Below are 17,143 nucleotides of genomic sequence, written 5' to 3' on the forward strand. Positions count from 1 at the left end.
ATGGAAGGAGGAAATCTCATGGGGCCTAAACCCTAGTCCAGAGGACTACAGGCAACAAGAAATGCTGACATCAGGAGAAATAGTCTCTTCCAGGAAAGAGTCCCCAACTGGTTATCCAATACCAAGTGGTCAAACCTGAAATCATATACATACAAGTAACAGTATATTAATTAGGAGGTTGAATTACAATTTATAAATGCTGTGGGACAATGGTCTTGTACTGTTTTAATAAAACGCTGATTGGCCAGTAGCCAGGCAGGAAGTAGAGGTGGGGCAACGCAAACAGGAGAATTCTGGGAAGAGGAAAGACTCAGTTTGCAGTCATCATCCAGACACAAAGGAAGCAGAATAAGAATGCCTCTCTGATAAACACAGACAAGAATTATGGGCTAATACAAGTTATAAGAGTTAATAAGAAGCATGAGCTACTAAGCCAACCAGTTTATAATTAATGTAGACCTCTGATTGTTTCTTTGGGACTGAGAGGCTGTGGGACCGGTGGGACAGAAACCTCTGTCAACAAGGAATATATATGCATATCTATGTATATATAACAACAGTTAAAGAAATAGAGGTCATGAATTTAAGAAAGGGCAAAGTGAATGTGTTAAAGAGAGGAAAGGGGGAAATTACATAATTATATTTTAATTACAATTTTTAAGTGAAAATAAAAGTAACCATATCTCATCTTATTATTTAAGGTTTAAGATAATTATAAAATAAAGATAGATATTAAAAATTAAAGTCTGGAAATATGAATCAGTTATTAAGACTACTAACTGCTCTTCCAGAGAACCCATATTTGATTTCTAGCACATACACAGCGGCTTACAATTCTCTGTAATTCTCAGTATTGAGGATGTGACAATCATTTCTGGCTTCTGCAAGCAACACACAGTACACAAATACACATTCAGGTTAAACCATTGATATTTATTATCTGGAAAGCCTAATTTTATAGTTAGTAAGACTTGAGAGAAAATATAGAGAAACAAAGGTCCAAACTAAAGGGGGAAATGAATATTTGAGGAAAGACAAGTAAATAAACTGTCAAAGAGCTGGGCTGTAAATTTATGGGCGGGGCTAAGAAAACAGCAGAGAAGGAAGGACCATACAGAGAAAGGAAAAAAGAAAGCAGCTAGGCTGTGGTGAGAAGACAACTACAACAGCGTGAGATTGACATTTCAAAAACACCAGGTCTGAGTAGAGAAGAAAACTTACCCAGAACACATCTTTACTAAAGAACTGGTTAAACAAGTTAACAAATGGTTGATAAGGAAGAAAACATAAGCTGTTAACTTAGACCAGACGTTGGCAAACTCCAACCCACAGATCTAACACAGGATTGCCAAGCTGAACTGGAAAACATCCTACCCATTCATGTCTACCAACACACAATGGCAGAATTAGTGAGTCCTTCAGAGAGAGGCAAATACTATACAGTTCTTTGTATTAAAAGTTTATATACCCCAGTTTAGACAGAGGCAGTATGATCCTAAAATACTATGCAGTCCTTCTTAGAGGAGTTTACCAGCTGGGTGTGACAGTGAACACTTTTAGTCCTGGCACTAGGGAGGCAGAGGCAGAGGAATCTCTGGATTCAAGGTCAGCCTGGTCTACAGAGTGAGGTTCAGGACGGCCAGAGCTCTGCAGATAAATTCTGCCAAAAAGGGTGGAGGGAGGGTGGAAGAGGAGTGAAAAAATTTACCTTTCCTAGTTTAAAACACTCACATGAGAAATCAGGCAATGTGTGTTTAAATATAAACGCTGTATCATAAACTGCAATGTATCTGTAATACAACATAATGCCTCACATAAATCCAATTTATATATGCTAAGGCTAGAGATAGAGTAATCAACCATTATGCTCTGGCAAACAGAGAGAGAAGAGAAAGGAGCTGTTGATCAACACTGTCACTTGCATTAAAATTTCTAATAAATGCAATTTTTTGTTAGTTATTTAAATAATTAGTAGCACAAGTCAGACTATGAACAGCATTTATAAGCATAGTCAACATACACCAACTGTGTAAATCTGATGCCAAACAGCAAACCACTAATTATTCCTAAGTATTCTGTATTTCTTCTTTTTAGTGAGAATTTCCTGGGCACATGGCCAGTATGCTAGGCTCCCTGGCAGCCAAGTATACCCTGTGATTAAGTTATAGCCAATAGGACGCAAGTTAGAAGTGCAATTTTCATAACGAACCATCTTGTCTTTCACTTCCTTTCTTTGCTAGCAGAACCCTGGATGATATAGAGCCAGATGCATCCAAGCATGTAACAAGAATGGACAAACTTAAAGATAGAAGGAACTAGCACCCTGGATAAAGGGAAACAGTGTTGCCAAACTCTAGGTTGCTATAAAAAAAAAAAAAACTTCCTTTCCTAGCCACCGTATCTCCATTCTCTTTGTTATGGTAATTTTGGTTGCAAAGATAACACTGGCAAAAACATAATCTGACCTGTACTTGAGAAAAAAAACCTACCACTACACTACAGCCAAAAGAGACTAATCATAGTGATGAGGTACTTGCAAACCATAGAAGTGAAAGAAGTACAAGTTAAAAGTATAGTTTAAATACTAATAAAAGATTAAGAGAGAAAACAACAGTCTTCAAATACTTTGAGGCCAACATGGCTTGTCCCCCCCAAAATGCTAAAAGCTCAGTCTTAGTGTGGTGATGCTGGGATATGGTGGAGAAGTAATTAGGACACTGGAATATCACCTTAGAAAGAAAGTACCACAGTCACAGAAAGCTGACACATAGAACACACAAAGTTCCTAAGAGATCTCTAAAAGTGAGCTGGCACCTCTTGTGAATCCCTTTGCCACGTGGCCACTGACCATACTCACCCAGAATTGAGTCAGATGTATGCTAGTGACATACTGTTGAATCCCTAGTACACTGAACAAACAAACAGATAAATAAACAAACCTTTTGTCTTTATAGTGTACCTGGCCATTGTTAGCTTGTGATAGCAACAGAAAAGAGACTAAGAATTTTAGCACAAGAGAGAAGATTTATATAAACAGAAAAATAAGAATAGTAAAAAGTCCAAATCATTCATATACTATAAATTTATATTATATGTCAGGGATTGCCGTCAACACAGATATAGAAAACCTATTCCTGACTCCTTAAAGCTTACAGTCTACTGGGGAAAGACATAAACTAACCTACAATACTGAACTCAAACTGTGAGGTCTTCAGAATAGAAAACAAAAACACTACAATAGAGTATGAAATCTCAATCCAATATATAAATGTCCATTAAAGTAACATTAAGCTAAAATCTGGGAACAAGTTTAGAGAGAGACAAGAATCTATTAAGAATTACTCTCTCCAAGGTGTGTGTGTGTGTGTGTGTGTGTGTGTGTGTGTGTGTGTGTGTGTATACAAGCATAGTGGTGTACACCTTTAATCCTAGCTCTCCCAAGGCAGAGGCAGGCAAATCTCTGAGTCTGAGACCACTTTGGTGTACAGAGTAAATTCCAGGACAGCCAGAGAGAGCTACACAGAAAAATCCTAGCAAACAAACAAATAAAACGCCTAACAATTTGGTAAGCCATTAGGTCTAAAGGAAGAGGAAGCTCCCAACTTGCCTTTGTCTTTATTTTAGAGCTGGGAGTCTTACTGTTATGTCCAGGCTGACCTCAAACTGTGGAGCTCAAGATCCTACCTCAACCTCCCACATAGCTGAAACTACGGAATGTGTCTTCACGGCAAACCATACTTCTCAGTTTTTAAAAGCAGGGTCTTATAAGACCCAAGATGGCCTGGAACTCACATTATGTAGCTGAAGATCACCTTGAACTTCTGGTCCTCCAGCCTCCGCCTCCTAGTTCTGGGATTGCAAGTGTATGCCACCATACCTAGCTAACACAGTGTTGGGGTTCAGCCCAGAGCTCTGCATGGCAGGCAAGCCTTCTACTACATGAGTTACATCCTCAAACTCCCATATTTGCCTTTTTGTTTTCAGTTTTGTTTTTTTAGTATTCAGAGAAGCAAAGAGAGAGAGAGAGAGAGAGGAAGAGGGAGAGGGAGAGAGAGAGGGAGAAGGAGAGGGAGAGGGAGAGGGAGAGAGACCGACCAATTAGGAGGATTCTATAATATTCAAAGTAAGAAATAGCTCAAGAGGTGAACTGATCTTAGATGGGAGTTGGGAGAAAAGATATATAAAAAGAACCAAGAAGATTAAACTATCAGGACTTAGAGAAAGACTGGATCTGACCAAAAAAAGAAGAAAGTATCAAGGATTACTACCATCTTGTATCATTTCCAACCAGATAGGAAAGAATTACATATTCTCTCTTCTCTGGAAGAGGCGTTTGGGTAGGAAGATGCTTTCTTCTGATTTGAATGTGAAGCATGGGACATGCTGGGTAAACACCCCAAAGATGTGCAGGTTGCTATGAATGTTAACTTACCAGAAAAGGGGACTTTGAGAGTACGAATAAATAAGGATACTGAGATGGATTATCCAAGTGACCTCACATGCATCCTTCTAAGACTGTGGCAGAGGAGACGGGACTAGAAAGGAAAAATCACCTCACCGCTCTTCCAGTCGGCTCCAAGAGTTCTAAGAGAGAGCTGTAACATATTCTAATTTCCTGGCAAAAATGTAATGGTTCTTAGCTATAGAAATCAAAAGCCCCAGAGAAAAAACCCTGATAATTGGAGCTTTGCTCAGAATGCTATGGATTCCTTACGGAGTCACAGACTAGGAAGTTCCACTTACATGACTGCAGGGCTTCTGACCAGTTTTATAGTAACTCGTGTTTACATATGAACAAAATACCAGATCACTTTGGAAGAAAACCTGTAATAGAACTAGAGTTTAAGAAAAACAGAATTTGTAAAAACAAAGCATAAGAGAAAATTTGATTAATTTAATAATTAAAATATTTGACCAGAGGAATAAGAGAGGGGATTGCATTTATGACAGAGTAACAGGAAGTTATTTTAAAAGCAACAGCAGACAAGAATGAACCTTCTCAAATTCAAGCCATTATAGCTAAAATTTATCTGCAATACAAACGAAAAATATGTAACAAAAAGAAAAAAAGAGAAAAAGTTTGGAGGACCAACCTGAGCCCAAGAGATGAAATAGCCACAGCAATATAACAAGTCCCCACTCAAAAAAGGAAATTAAAGCCAAGAAGATGGTCCAAGAGTAAATACGGCATGTGCCTGCAGGCCCAGGACCCACATGGTGGAAAGAAAAAAATTCTGACTCCCCTAAGTTGTCCTTTGACCTCTACATATATGTTCTATATATGTGTATATGTGTGTGACCAATGTAATAAAAATGTAAAAAAAATAAGTAAATTAAACCATCAGTTGGGAGACCTAGCATACAATAAAAATGTCAGCAAGAAAAAAAAAGAGTGAGGGGGGAGAAAGAGGGGGACAAGAGGGGAGGGGAGGGGGAAGGGACAGGAGGGGAGGGGAGGGGAACAATAGAACTAACAAAGATTTAAAGCTGGAAATGTTGCTCAGTGGTAGAATACTTGCCTACCATGCCTAAGAGTCTGGATTCAATCCCCAGCAGAAAAGAGGGAAAGGGGGGTGAAGATGGAGAAGGGAAAAAGAAAGAAGAGGAAGAGCAGTAAATGAGAGCAGAGAGATAAGAAAGGGGAAAGGGAGGGGACGAAAAAAGAAAAGAAATAATAGAAAATGTACTCAAATGGGAGAATATATATTTCCAGAGTTCAACTGCACTGATGAAGTTTCATTTCTTGGGTTACATGATATGTAACTTATTTATATTTCTTTATATGCTTGATACATTTCATAGTAATTAAAAAATCTCATTTCAAAACTTATTACCCTTAATATTCTTAATTTTTATAATGAAGAACTGTTGAAAACTTCAAATATAGAGGGAGGAAGAGCTCCAAAAGGATCAGAAATGATGACAACATTGGATTCAACAGAAACACTGAAGTGTGAAAGACACTGGAACAGTGCCATTACAAACTGAAGAAAATGACCTCTAATCTAGAACTCCATACCTATCTGAATTATCACATGACACAGTAGAACAAAGACTTCCTACATATGAGTCACTGAACCTCGGCAACAGTTCTAAACTCTTAAAAGAAAAATGTAAATAGAAATCCCAGGTAATATATGTGAACAGACATTTACTTCAATAATTACAACACAGAATATTATAAAATAGTAAATGCCCAAGAACAAGAACTGTAACATCCAACGCCCTCAACACAGAGGCTAACACTCAATGACCTAGAACTTTGTGCATCAACATAACCCTTACACAGTGTTGTTGAACCAAAGCTAGGACTCTAAAAATGCATGTGATACAGTAGTAAAAGTTACTTATGTTAGTTTATATTCATGCTATTGTGAGTGCTGTTTCTCTCTTGCCTAACATAACCTGGGGCAAGTAGACTACCCAGAATCTATAGTAAACCTCTGAACCTATTTTATGTTTAGGGTGGTATATCAAATGCAGGCCTTTTGTCTAAAGAAATAAGGGTTATCAGAGGCTATTTTTTTTTCCCATAGTGGCTACCAAAAACTCAAGGTCAGACTCCCAGAAATAGAGTGATAGTCATGATGATATAAACTGGACATGAGTCAGACAAGAGTCACCAGGGTAATTACCAGTATAAACCAGTTTCTGCTGTGGGACAATGGTCTGTATCCTGTCACTTGTATTTTAAATAAACACTGATTGGCTATTAGCCAGGCAGGAAGTAGAGGCAGGGCAACAAGAATTCTGGGAAAAGGGAAGTTTCAGTCTGCAGTCATCACCCAGACAGAGAGGAAGCAAGATGTGACTGCCTCACCGAAAAAGGTACCAAGCCACACGGCTAACACAGACAGGAATTATGGGCTAATTTAAGTTATAAGAGTTAATAAAGGGCTGGAGAGATGGCTCAGAGGTTAAGAGAGAGCACCGATTGTCCTTCCAGAGGTCCTGAGTTCAATTCCCAGCAACCACATGGTGGCTCACAACCATCCATAATGAGAGCTGGTTCCCCATTCTGGCCTGTAAGCATACATGCAGGCAGAACATTGTACATGAAATAAATGTTTTTTTTAAAAAAAAAAAAGTTAATAAGAAGCCTAAGTTAATAGGCCAATCCGTTTATAATTAATGTAGATATCTGTGTGTTTATTTGGGACTAACCAGCTGTGGGAACTCATGGGACAGAAATCTCTGTCAACAAGTTTCTAACGTAATAGACATTAAGCCATCTACTAGATTTAAAATATATCATAAAAAGCACGTTGAACACCCATATCTATCTCCCTCTCCTTCTACAGTAGATCAAGGTTGCTAGTCACTCTGATACTAGAAACCCAAATATAACTGGTGATTCTCATAGCAAAGTATGGAATTAGTAAAAATTATAAATTACAAATTCGAGACAAAGATTGCTTCTAGGAAAAGAAAAACTTGTCTTTTAAAGAACACATACAAAGCAGTAATTTATTTATATAACTTATCTCCTTTTCATATAAAATAGAGGAGGCAAAGGTTGGAGAATTGGGGATGGCTTATTATTACTGAAGATCCTAAGCAAATGAGTAGTTTCTGTTTGGAATAATGGGAAAAAAATTTCTGGAAATAGATAGTGCTGATGATTATGTAACATTCTGAATGTAATTAATTCCACAGAATCACAGACTTTAAGTGATCAAAATGCTTATATTATGCATATTTTTTAAAAAAAAGAGGTTCAAGAAATAGGTGAGTTAATTGAGTGCTTGCCTAGCATGAAGTCCTCAGCTGAATTCTGATCACTGCCTGTAGTCCTAGCCAGAAGTTTAAGGTTATCTCTAGCTACACAGGGAGTTGGAGACCAGTATGGGAAGCATGAGACCCTGTCTCAAAAGAATAAGTAAAAAAGAAGTAGGCTGAGGGTCAGAATCCAGAACACAATAGGCAAAGCAGTTAACACAGAGTGGGAGTATCTTCTCTGAGAGACTGAGAAGAGATGAGGGACTGGGAATATGACTCAGTCCATACAGTGTTTGCTACATAAGAATGAGTACCTGACTTCAGAGTCCCAAAATCCCAGTGCTGGCAAGGAGACAGATGATCCCTAGAGCTCCCTGGCTACCCAATCTAGCTAAATTAGTGAGCTGCTGGTTCAATGAGAGATCTTGCCTCAAAATATAAGATGGAGAATGACTGAGGAAGACACATAATGTTGACTTCTGACCTATACACACACGTTCAAGCATGCACACAGCACACACAAACACACACACCACATATACAAACAACATCAAAGTCTTGAAGAAGAATAGGCAAATAAGCTGACTTTCCTAAGCAATGCTGCAAGTCTTCACAAAACCTTATAAAGAGATAAAGTCTCAAATGATTATCAACCCCAAAAGGGTTTTTAGAATAATTTTATACTATGTTAGACAAGATTATGCCTCAGTTTATGATGTTATGAAATTCTGAGATTGTACCTACATATCAAATGAAAAGAATTACAATATGGTAGGTAGTATGTGATACAAAACAATGCCTCTTAAATTTCTCTGATTACAGAAATTGAACCATTTGGGGCACTTATCTCACTTACTCCAGATGTAATGAATAGTAATCTCCAGAAGAATCTGAGATTATGACATTTTCAATGAAAGCAAAAATCAGGCTGAGTTCTATCATTTCCTAAAGTATATTACAGTACAGTGGGTAGAGGAAAAAACATGTCAGGAGCGTTGCAAGGAGGTTAAGTAAAAAGAATAGAGCAGAACAAAGCAAAGCTGCTATGAACATAGGTGATAATGGCAACGGGGAAAACCCACATTGGTAAAATCAGGAGAGCAGGTGTGGAATTAACCATGCTTAGCATGCACTCACAGGATCTGGTATGTTTGTAAGACACAAAATACGAACCAGCTACTGCTCAAAGTACACACTGCTCTACAGCAACATACATATGGTTCTTTAGATTAGAAACTCAGCACTGCAGTTATTCTATATAATTTCTGAAAGTTAAATCCCACTGTGTATCCAATACACACAACTTCTAAAACCACCCATTAAGACTAAGAAATGTAACATACCGAAAACACTGTGTGTGTGTGTGTGTGTGTGTGTGTGTGTGTGTGTGTGTGTGTGTATGTGTATGGGAGGGGTGGATTGTTCCACAGAACTTGTGCTTCAGGAAGAAGCTTATTTAAGCTGACTGTTTAAAAAAACAGAAAGGAAAAAGCAAGCCAGCGATCTTCCTAACCTTGTGACCTATGAGTAGAAAAACATTCTTTAAAATATCCCATGGAAAAGTACTGAGTGGGTCAAAGTAATTTTATTACAAGCTGTACTGAGAACTAGAGAAAATAACCAAACCTGCTATGCATACTGTTTTATTTTCTAAAGGCAGTAACTTCAAATATTTACTTTTCCCTTTTATACAATACACTAATGCTTAGAGTTCCTCAAGGGTTTATCTTTTTCCCAATTACATACCATTTTACTAATTCCACTCTTCATCACAATTATCAGCATTAAAAAGTGTCAATATATCAATCAAAGGCTAGGGAGGTAATAAACCTTACCCTAACACATGATAGTGAAATAACTGTCTGTTACTCTCTAAAACAAGACATTGAAGTTGGATAGTCCAATCCTACAAAATATTACCTTTTTTAGAATATTACAACTATAAGTACTACTACCCAAACAAAGTTAAAAAGGTATGTTCTCACTCAGGCCAGTGATGCAGTGGAAAACATGTCTAAGTATATTTTTTAAGTATGCCCTAAAGTGAGATTTCTGATCATTAAGTACAGAAATTCTTTGAGAGAAATAAATTATCAGAACTTAAAATATGAACATCTGCCCTGAAAAATATACATCATCCTTCCTCATGTATACCCTTCAACCATGTAGTTGTTATATAGTGAGCCATCTTCCATTTTAACATCACTGTATTGTTAGTTTGCTACTGCTTTCATGTGCAAGTCATATAAACGTTAAGACCTGTGGTCTTTTATGAATCACCAACACTACCTGGGAGTGTTAGAAATGTAGGCTATGTTGGGATGGCTCAGAAGTTAAAAGCACTGGCCGCTCTTCCAGAGGACCTGGGTTCAGTTCCTATCAGCCACATGGCAGCTCCTACCATCTTTAACTCCAGTTTCAAAGTATCTGACACCTTCTCCTGGTCTCTGCAGAAGCCAGGCATATGCACAATGCATAGGTACACATGCAGGCAAAACACCAATACACATTAAGATGTAGTAAGATTCTCAGCTGAATTATATGCACATTATAGTTTGCTAAGCTCTGAGCCCTAGACTTCCATACCATTTATATGAAGAGGAAACAAACAATTCCTTGTTAAGGATCTGTCATTATTTGATCTTGGGAAGGTGACAACCAAAACATTGCCATCTATATAGGAAACAAGGACTTGAAGATGACTTCCTCTTTCGTAAAGCCCTGTGGTCTTTACAAGGACTAAAAGATTCAAACTCTTAACAATTCCTCTGATGCTTCAGGACACCTACGAAACAGGGAGCTAAGGACTGAAGACTTTATTGTAGAGCTGTAACAACTTAGCCTAAAATCTCTAGAAAGAGTTTTCAAATATCTAATACTGTAACCATAATTTACAGCTAATTCAAAAGATCATAAATCACATTTATTCCCAAAGTGTATATAGATAAAATTTTTAAAGAAAAAAGACATAATGTCTTTTTCTATGGTATTTCTCCATTAACTAACCTAAAGATTCCACAAACATTCAAACATTTTTGGTCAAAACTGGTACTCAGTCAATAACCAATTAAAAATTAGAAATGGTACTCCTACCGAAGTATAAAACACTGTCTTAATATACATGCATGTTCTTTTAGAAATTCAAATTCACAAAGCTAGCCTTTAGCAATCCGTAGCAGATAGTAATCAAACAAGAATCAGCTTGGAGTTCCAACTGACAAAATGGACTTACCTCTTGGAGTATTAAAATAGTTGAGGACTATAAAATGTTCAAAAACAGTCTATACATGGATCCTAGCTTGATCTAATGCAATAATTTAAAAAATACAAAAGTAATAGAAGATCTAACTTTTCTTACAAAAAAACAAGCCTATAGTTTACTTCATGAGCTGAAGTTCTCAGAAGAGAAAACAGAGGTGTCTGGATTAAGTTAAAGATTCCAAAAGGCTAATTGATTTTTTTAAGATTTATTTATTATGTATACATTTATGTATTTATTATGTATACAGTATGTTTTTATACAGATTTATGTATTTATATTGTATAGAGTATTCTCAGTATTCTGTCTGTATGCCTGCAGGCCAGAAGAGGGCACCAACCAGATCTCATTACAGATGGTTGTGAGCCACCATGTGGTTGCTGGGAATTGAACTCAGAATCTTTGGAAGAGCAGGCAGTGCTCTTAACCACTGAGCCATCTCTCCACCCCAAGGCTAACTGATTGTTAAGAACTCTGTGATTGTGGCGATCTGGAATGAGGCACTTCACAAACCACCTTCAGGTATCTTTAGACTACTTATTGTCCATCTCTGTTTAAACTACCATCCTTACCATTTATTAGGTAAATCCTTCCTGGAATGTGCTGTTTATGTGTAACCTCCTCCAGCTAGAAAACAACATTTTAAAGCAGTGCTTAGTGAGCCCTCATGTGCACAGGAATCATCAAGGAATCTGCACACAGGCAGACTCTGATTTGGAAAATCTCAGTAAAATCAAGAGCATACATTTGTGGTGATGCCAAAAACACTCAAGCACATTTTGATAGCAAGGTTCTAAAGAAAAGGTATAATTTACAATTCTTAAAATTCACCACCACCACAGTGTTTTGCAAAGTACTGGTCTTGAAATATTTTCAATTAAATTCCTAACTTGTGAACCAAACACTTTTCCATCTTTATCTTATTTGATCCATCATATGCTGTATCATTTTTTAAAGATTTATTTTGTGTCTGTAAGTGTACATGCACATGTGTGATGTGTATGCCTCCACATGTGCAAAGAGGGTATCTGAGCTGGAGTTACAAATGTGTCCAAGACCCACAGCTAGTTAAATGGGCATTAGAATCCAAATCCAGGCCTCATGATTGCATAGCAAGTATTTTTAACCACTGAGCCATCTCACCTGTAGGCTATGTTATAATTTTTTAATTACTCCATATAGATAAAATCTAGGAAACATATCCTAGTCTGCCTTCCTTTTTTTGGTCTCTCCCCAAATTCTCACACTTACATGAAGGTATATTGCGCCTTTAACTTCACCTCCCATTCTGCTACCATCTCTGCTTTGCCTACATGTTTATTAATCCAAAACCTGCATTTCCTAACCTTAGACCCACATATCCAGCTACTAAATCTTTATAAATATAAGCCTAAATGTACATCTCCAGTTCAAAATATCTCTTAACAGTTGGGCCCTACAGACTCCATAGAAGAGCACCTGCCCAACATACACAAAATCCTGGTTTCAATCTCTAGTATTAAAGATGGAGTAGAGGTAAAAAAAATACATCAAAAGATCTCTTAAATACTACAACGCCCCTGTTGCAGAATATTTGTTCACACTGTGAAGACGTGTCTGCCAAGGCACCTTCTGATTAATAAGGAGCAGAATGGCCAATAGCTAGACAGGAAGAGGTTAGGCAGGACTTCCAGGGAAAGAGAGAACTCTGGGAAGAGGAAAGGGGAAGGTGACAGACATGAAAAGGAAACAGAAGGTACAAGATGGAAGAGAGATAATACCATGTAATAAAACATATATTATATAAATGGGTTTATTTAAGTTATAAATCTAGTTAGGAACAAGCCTAAGCTATAGGTCAAGCTTTCATAATTAATAACAAATCTTTATGTCATTATTTGGTAACTGAATGGCTGGACAGAAATGGTTACACACACCCCCAAACCCTCACCAGACACCAATCTTCCTCTGAATTAACTTTCCTTATCATCATCTTCTTCCTAGTTCTCTAAGCCACATCTTAAAACTAACCCTATTCCATTAAATCTAGTTAACATCCATTGAATAATTTCTCAGATCTCATTGTTTCCTCCAAAAGACATCAGTTTGGACATAGAACTTTTCTCTCTAGTTACTATAATAACCTTATCAGTTTTCTTGACCTTACCCTTTAATCTTTATAATTTGTTGTGCTCCCCCTATTAAAAGTCATTAATAATCCCCATTATCTTTAGAAAAAGATTTTAGTATATCATATAAAGCTTCACACTTTTAACCACCCCTTAGTCTTATTTTCTCTCCCTTTCCTCATACCATCCTTAACAATGAGAACGCCCTTTTGCTTATCAAGCTGTTCGCAGTTCCCTGGATGTGGCACATTCTCAAGACTGTATTTTGCACAGGCTAAAATTCCTTTTGATTAACAATGAGTACACAAAGTTAAGTATTGATCTGTTTTTAAGAACCTCCTTAAGCATAACGTGTCTTAAAATACCTTCTAAAATCACCACAAACTCTGCTTTCTGAACAACAGAATTTTCCCTGTGCACACCTCTATTCTTCTTAAACTGTTTTATAATTGCTATTTTACTCATCTCCATACTAGGTTAAACTTATCAGCTACTCCTTTAAGAATGGAGTGTTCAGGGACTGGAGTGATGGCTCAATGATTAAAGAGCATTGACTGTTCTTCCAGAGGATCTGGGTTCAATTCCCAGCACCCAAATGCCAGCTCACAATTGCCTGTAACTCTACTTCGAGGGGACCTGACACCCTCACACAGACATGCATGCAGGCAAAACACCAATGCACATAAAATAAAAATAAGTGAAAGAGGAGGAAGGAGGAGGAGAAAGAAGAAGAAGAAGAAAAAAAAAGAAGAAAGTATCTTGAAATACAGTCATAGACAATTATTATGGCTACATTATTAAACAGTAAACATACACAAACAAAAACAAAAGAAAAAACTATTTTTATTTGACTTTATTTAACGTTTAACAGAAGTTCCTAAGACTATAAAACAGAGATTTCCAAAATATCCCAATTGTTCAATTAATTCCCATAATATAAGCATATTTATTGATATGCTTTAAGATCATATTTTTAAGATGAGACACAATTTTAACTTCACAACCACAATCTCTTCTCCAGTAGTTACAGAAGGAGTCAGACAGCCTTGATTTCAATCCCAACTCTTCTACTTTCTAAATTTATGACTTTGTTAACAAATGAACAGTTTCTTCAATGGACAGCAGAGATTGATCGCTTACCTACCTCCTGGTTGTTGCAAATGCTCAGATATGAATGTGAAAACATTTCTACATGCCGTGAACAAATGTGAACTAACATGTTAGCCTACTTTTCCACATCCATCAAACATTTACAAATGCAAACTTCAAGTTTCATGGGCTATACGAAACTTAAGTTCCTGAAGACCAAGCGCAACAAGACCCACAACCTTCAGTTCTCTTGTGTGTCTAAAGTAGCAATATCTAATTACATAATAATCTAACATATCCTTTAAGAGTACTTATTTTATAAACCACAAAGTGAATCTCATGGTAAGTTGTTGGTACAGTCATTTAAATATCAGCTCCATTTAAAAAATTAACTGGAGGACAAAAATCAGCAGGGAATATTATTTTGAGATGCCTTAATTAGTCTGTTGACATATACAAACTCAACTATAGACTGATATGAACGTTGAAAAGTCACCTTTCCAAAACCATTATCTCCCCCCACAAATTTCTGACTTCTTTTTCAGATATGCTTGCTGGTCTGTCAGAATGAAAATTTATTTTTCTAATCTAAAAAAAGTGATGGAACATGTAAAATCCGCTCTCAGCAGCACCTTTGTTAACTACAACTAGATTAGAGCTGTTTCTTTTCTCTTCTGCAGTATTTATAAAAGTAGGATTCTTTAACTTTCAAAGGACAAAACTCCTTTAAAAAAGAAAAAGAAAGGAAAATCTACTACAAAAGTCTGTACTTTGGTACCTGATTGTGGTAACAAGGCCAAAATCCAAGACGAAGCCCTTTACTGCACATCCAGTTCCAACATCTTGGGCAGACTCATCTTGCGAACTCTCCAGATTAGCTGCTCCTGCTCTCTCTACTGCAGAGAGAACTTCAATTAGAAAAAGTCTGAAGTCCATACACCTAAATTGGATACTCCCCTCGTTGGAGGCAAGGACGGTAAGACTCACTAAAAAATTCAAGTTAGAGGAAGGTTCAGGCAAGTCTAAGTGACTTGAATTCACTATAATATAAGCAGCTGAGAGTCGGATTATGTAACTTTATTTACTTCAAAAAAATTTAAGGGAAAAGAATGGCAGTAAATCACTATAAAACCTGAAAGAGCAGATTATACAATCTTTAAAAAGTGACACCTGAATCACAGCGTCTACAGAATAGCTTAGTACTGCCCGTTCACATTCACAATCTTTCTGAGAAAAGCAAGCAAACCAAAAATTTTTAAAAACCTTCAGACTCATTATTGTTCTTTTTTTATCTCTACAATAACCCCACTGAAAGGAACACTTGGCTAAAAACATATTAGAAAGGGACAGTTCCCTGCTGACTTAAGCCTAACTGCCCAAGCAAGGCTTCAGAATACCCTTTATCTATAACAGTGTCCAAGCAGAAGGAGCAGAGGCAATGGCGGTCTCTCCAGTGACATTCCCAAGTCACACACTTGGGGTGTATTTCTAGGACAGACTGCCAACAAGTTACTAAAAGAATGTAAGCAAACCCTGGTAAATAAATAAGCCAATACCCTTAAGTGTTCTATCCTGTTATCAGAGTCTTAACTAATGTTATCGTGAGGCTATCACACTAAATTATAGATAGTCTACAGTAGTATTACCTGAGTATGAAGTCTGGATTCATTTTCAAGCCAATTTCCATAAACTCACAATGATGTATAAAGCATTTCTTCAAGCAAGTAGCAAGTCCTACACCAAAGATCTCAGCAATTAGGAATTACAATTTAAAGAACAGGTGGTCTGAAGTACTTTTATTACCAGGAATTTTTATAATGTGTGCAGGTGTGTGCTATGCAACACAATAAGGTTAATACTGTTGAGACACTATATTTACTAGCCAATTGAACAATAATTTTACCTTACCTGAGTGTGAAAATTTGAAATGGTGGTTGTTTCAATATCTTTCTTGCCCAAAATTTCCATTTTCACTGGAGTGTTGGGAAAATTGAAAGCAAAGTAGTCCAAAAAGTCTGGGAGATAAGCAGCCGCTCCATGCACTATTGCTAAAGCATAGTAGGCAGCGTTTTTCTCATTCTCACTGAATGTCAAAGCAAGAAACTCCTCAGAAAATCTCTCCATCTCCATTGGAGACAAAAATGAGAGTTCGTCCATGTAAGCATGAAGGACGAGAGCACCGCCATTGCACTGGTGCTCTTCATGAATAAAGTTGCTAAATTTAGTACCTGTTTTTAAGAAATTTCTGCGAATAGAGTGTTCTTGGTGCGTTGTAAAAGGTGTCTGTACTCCCTGGGGCACCCGATATTCTTGCATGCCCAAATTTAGTCTGCACAGCTGTTCATCCTTCAGATATCTGAAGGACTCCTTATTAACTCCTGAAGTGCTATTTAGCTGTCCTTGGGTGAGAATTTCCTTGCTGATGCGGGTCAGGCCAGCACAGACGGTTTGTACTTCCTTATTATACATCTTAAGGCGTCTTCCTCGCATGTCTTCTCGGTGTTTCTTTTTCTTTTTCTTCTTTATTTTCTTCAAGACAAAATCATCAGCTCTCTGGGTTTTACCATTTTCATCTGCTGTTTCTGGCCACAATAATTAAAAATAAGTTAGTTGCTAGGACCAGTGTCAATATACATGTGTCTTAAGGTATTTGATCTAAAATTAAATAACTTCTCCTTAATTTCTGAGAATTTGTTATTACATCTTTTATCATCAGAAACAAAAAAGAGACAAAGATCTTAAAATACAGTAATATTCTGGGTCAAAGACTGTACTAAAAAAACTAATAGTGAGGTACTGCTGGAACTACAGTTAAGTGGTGTGCAACAATTAATGCGAGGCCATGGATTCCCTCTGCAGCAACACACACACACACACACACACACACACGACTTGTAATAAAGATAAAACACTGGAGTAGTATGTACTACACTATATGGAGTATTTGTTTAGTTATTCAAAATCTAAA

At 37.1% G+C, this 17,143-nt stretch overlaps 1 protein-coding gene across 2 annotated transcripts in view; it reads right to left on the reverse strand.

The window, feature by feature from the left end:
• The window catches only part of Rsbn1 (round spermatid basic protein 1), a 49,653-nt gene that overhangs the window by 19,226 nt on the left and 13,284 nt on the right, over positions 1 to 17,143 (reverse strand). For both annotated transcript variants that reach the window (XM_075981733.1, XM_075981732.1), the window contains exon 2: positions 16,084 to 16,757. In XM_075981733.1, the coding sequence (XP_075837848.1) occupies positions 16,084 to 16,757 (674 nt within the window). The remainder of the gene's footprint in view (positions 1 to 16,083; positions 16,758 to 17,143) is intronic.

Source organism: Microtus pennsylvanicus, chromosome 7, assembly GCF_037038515.1.
Source record: "Microtus pennsylvanicus isolate mMicPen1 chromosome 7, mMicPen1.hap1, whole genome shotgun sequence".
Classification (NCBI taxonomy): domain Eukaryota; kingdom Metazoa; phylum Chordata; class Mammalia; order Rodentia; family Cricetidae; genus Microtus; species Microtus pennsylvanicus.